The 4,572-nt window shown below is 39.7% G+C and overlaps 1 protein-coding gene across 1 annotated transcript; it reads right to left on the reverse strand.

The window, feature by feature from the left end:
- Nucleotides 1-1,971: 1,971 nt before the first annotated feature.
- On the reverse strand, nt 1,972-2,943 carry LOC120227000 (olfactory receptor 6C2-like). Its single transcript, XM_039225155.1, has one exon. It carries the CDS (start codon nt 2,941-2,943, stop codon nt 1,972-1,974), a length of 972 nt encoding a protein of 323 aa, XP_039081086.1.
- Between the last annotated feature and the right edge of the window lie 1,629 nt (nt 2,944-4,572).

Genomic DNA, 4,572 nt, shown 5'->3' on the forward strand with positions numbered 1-4,572 from the left:
GAAACGATGCTCAGCATCTCTGCTCATCAGGGAAATACAAATCAAAACCACACTTAGATACCACCTCACACCAGCCAGAGTGGCTAAAATGAGCAAATCAGAGAACTCTAGATGCTGGCGAGGATGTGGAGAAACAGGCACCCTCCTACAATGTTGGTGGGAGTGCAAACTGGTAGAGCCCCTCTGGAAAACAGTGTGGAGGTTCCTCAGGAAACTAACAATAGAACTCCCCTATGACCCAGCAATAGCGCTGCTAGGAATTTACCCAAGGGGTCTAGGAGTGCTGATGCATAGGAGCACATGTACCCCAATGTTCATAGCAGCCCTCTCAACAATAACCAACACATGGAAAGAGCTTAAGTGTCCATCAACGGACAAATGGATCAAGAAGATGTGGTTTATCTATACAATGGAATACTTCATGGCAATGAGAAACAATGAAATCTGGCCATGTGTAGCAACACAGATGGACCTTGAGGGTGTTCTGCTGAGCGAAATAAGTCAGGCAGAGAAGGACAAATATTGTATGTTTGTATGTAGAGGAGGATTAGGAGGAACTTAACAGAGGACCATGGGGGAGAAGAAGGGGGAAAATAGTGGGGGAGAGGGAGAGAGGCAAACCATGAGTGACTCTTGAATGCTGAGAACACACTGAGGACTGATGGGTGTGGTGTGGGAGGGGGAGATTGGCATGGAGGTGGGCACGTTTGAGGATGAGCACTGGGTGTTATATGGAAACCAACTTGACAATAAACTATTTGTAAAAAAATAATATTAATAAATAGATTTCTTTCAACAACAACAAAAAAACACTTCTATTTGGATGTGTATTTATTTTAGTTTTCTTTACTTTTCAATTACATCATATTATTTTTTTTGCCAATAGTACTTTTTTACTCTTTCAAGTTTTTAACTTAATTCCTGTTAGAAAAAAAAATAAATTCCTGTTATTTATCTTATGGTGTAATCTTAGTGTCAGGTGTAGAATTTAGTGATTCATCACTGATATACAACACACAGGACTCATAACAGCCAGTACTCTCCCAATACATATCACTTTTTTAAACCATCCCACTGCCCACCACCTCCCATTGATGCTTTAAATTAGTAATATAGGATTATTAGTGAGCTAAATATATTCAGAGATATCACCAATTAAAAATTCCTGCCTAGAACTTGGCCTGGCAAGAACTAGGTACTCAATAATTTTAATGTAATGAATTAAAGTTTTCAGCAACATTTAGATTGGAAGATTGGGAGAACACATAAAATCAATTAATTTTTATAAGTCCACGAAAACATAAGACAAGCTACATATTTCCTTATTTGGTTTGCATTCCTTGTATTTTTCTAAATTTCAATTTTGTGAGATTAGAAGGAATGTGAGGCTTACATTTAATGAAAAATTTTTATCATGTTATCTGATTGGGATCTTGCCCTGAAAGGAGTTTGTTTGAGGTTCAGGAGGTTAAAACAGTATATTCATGTGATGAAAGGTAGTAATTTTGGGTGCATTATATATTTGAGAAAGCTAACCTAAATAGAGATCAAATTACTTGAGTGTATTATGCTAAGTGAAATAAGTAGGTCAGAGAGAGACAAACATATATGATTTCACTCACATGTGGATTTTAAGGAACAAAACACGTGGACATAGGGGAAGGAATGGAAAAATACGATAAAAGCAAAGAGAGGGGCAAACCATAAGACAGTCTTAACTATAGAAAATAAACTGAGGTGTGCTGGAGGGGAAGAGGGTGGGGGGATGGGCTAAATAGGGGATAAGTTTTAAGGAGGGCACTTGTGATGAGCAGTGGGTGTTGTATGTAAGTGATGAGTCCCAAATTCTACTCCTTAAATCAATACTACACTGTATGTTATCTAACTTGAATTTCAACACAAACTTGAAAAAAAAAACCTTAAAACTTAGAAAAACAGAGACAAATAGATTTAGAGCTTAATGGTTTATGCTTATCTTGTTATTTTATTTCTCGGCTTGAATATTCTCTTCCTTTTTGATACCAATGCAATTTTTTTGAAGGACTCACTGAAGGCTTGTCTCACTTGCTTGTTTCTCAGAGTGTAAATGAATGGGTTCAACATGGGAGCTATGGACGTCATTAGCACTGTCACACCCTTGTTAATAGTCACCGATTCCTTTGCTGAAGGATTGACATAGATGAAGATACAACTTCCGTAAGTGATGGAAACCACAGTCATGTGGGAAGAACAGGTGGAAAAGGCTCTTTTCCTTTGTTGGGTAGAGGGGAATTGTAGAATGGTCTTGATGATAGAAATGTAAGATAGAAGAACGCACACGAGTGTCAGAATAAAGGTCAGCACAGCACAGACAATAACCAACTGCTCTATGAGCCATGTGTCTGAACAAGAAATCTTCAAGATTGGAGATGCATCACAGAAAAAATAATCAATGACATTTGAATCACAGAATTTCAAATTGAGGAACAGAGTCAGTGGTGGGAGTATGATCAACAAGCCGGCCGTCCAACAGCAGAGGACGAGCCTTTTGCAGACTCTGTTGTTCATGATGGTTACATAATGCAGGGGTTTGCAGATGGCCACATAGCGGTCATAGGACATGGCGGCCAAGAGAAAAAATTCTGTTACTCCAAAGACGTCAGTAAAAAACACTTGAACAACACAAATGTTATATGTAATTGACCTGTCACCTGTTGCTATGTTGTATAAATATCTAGGGATACAAGCAGATGTAAATGAAATTTCTAAGAAAGCAAAGTTCTGTAGGAAAAAGTACATGGGTGTTTTGAGGTGAGAGTCTACTAAAGTGAGGGATATGATGGTCAGATTCCCAGTTACACTCAGTATGTAAGTGAGAAATAGAAACATAAAAATGGGAATCTGAAGTTGAGGGTCATCTGTCAGGCCCAATAGGATGAAGATTGTTACTGTGTGATTTCTCATCCCTGAGTACCGAGTTTCATTCACTTTCATGTACAATTTGGAGATATTTTATTTGAATAGAGTGGGAGCAAAGCTCGATGGGAATAAACAGTGACTATTAGAGGCAGCATACTAATTAACATGTGGTTTCCTCTATAAATTAGTAATTGATATTGCTAATACTCTGGCTCTGCAATTCTTTATTTTATAATATCGTCAGGCGTAAGATAGATTTTGAAACATATTTGAAAAAAATTCTTCCCTCTCATTTTCCTTCTTTCCTTCACAGTTTTAAATCTATAGCCAAGAATGGATTCTCTCATGTAATTAGAGAGGACCCACATTGTGGGTCAGCAAAATTATGATTTCTTCTTATATCTAACATTTCTTCTTTATTTCAGAAGTGAATATTTATGTTTAAGAATTGTTTTCTGTCTTGTCTTGAAGATTTGCTCACGCTAAGATGTAAATGCGTAACAACCGATCTGGGCTCCATCGGGCATTGCCGATCCCTCCGTGGCTTGTATTTTTGATTGTGGCACAAAAACCGAGCATATGTTTATGTTTCGCTTTGTGTTTTAACATGCATATTACACTTTGTTGGATCCCTCCTCGGACTCGTATGTTTCTCTGGTAGTATAAAACTTACACTCAGCGTCCACTGGATACATGATACAGAGAGTCTTTTAATGCGCAATTTATTTTCTACATGTGAAGAGACGTTTGGCCCAATGATATACAGCTGGGGAAAAAAGAGCATAGTTTGGCCTGCTTAGTTAAGGATGGCAAACACTCTAATACCTTGTTATCATCATCACTAAGTTCAAAATCAAATTTAAATACTAGGGCGCCTGGGTGGCTCAGTCGGTTAAGTCTCCCACGTTGGCTCAGGTCATGATCTCACGGTTCGTGAGTTGGAGCCCGGCGTCGAACCCTGTGCTGACAGCTCGGAGCCTGGAGCCTGCTTCAGATTCTGTGTCTCCCTCTCTCTCTGTCCCTCCTCTGCTTGTGCTCTGTCCCTCTGTCTCTCAAAAATAAATAAAGATTAGGGGCGCCTGGGTGGCTCAGTTGGTTAAGGTTCTGACTTAGGCTCAGGTCATGATCTCACGGTTTGTGGGTTCGAGCCCCACGTTGGGCTCTGTGCTGAAGGCTAGCTCAGAGCCTGGAGTCTGCTTTGGATTCTGTGTCGTCCTCTCTCTCTGACCCTCCCCTGCTCATGCTTGCTTGCTCGCTCACTCTCTCTCTCTCTGAAATAAATAAAACATTAAAAAAAAATAAATAAAGATTAAAGAAATAAAATAAAATACTAAATATACTCCCCACACACCTGTCTTTACTCTCTTCCTTGGCTGTAGTGGCAGCATCAGGCTAATTAAGAGCGCACCTTCTGTAGCGATCTCTCTGTCATTCAATATGTGCCTTTCCTGTCCATGTCTGTAGGGCCTTGGACAAATTTCCCAGCTTCTCAGGCGTTCAGTTCTTTATAAAATGGAGATAAGAAGAGTATCTATCATAGGGGGACCTAGACAGCTCAGATGGTTAAGCAACCAGCTCTTAATTTCGGCTCAGGTCATGATCTCACAGTTCATGAGTTCGAGCCTCATGTTGGGCTCTGAGCTGACAGTGTGGAATCTGCTTGGGATCCTCTGT

The sequence above is a fragment of the Hyaena hyaena genome, unplaced genomic scaffold (assembly GCF_003009895.1).
Source record: "Hyaena hyaena isolate Hyena2069 unplaced genomic scaffold, ASM300989v1 scaffold_1968, whole genome shotgun sequence".
NCBI classification, from domain to species: domain Eukaryota; kingdom Metazoa; phylum Chordata; class Mammalia; order Carnivora; family Hyaenidae; genus Hyaena; species Hyaena hyaena.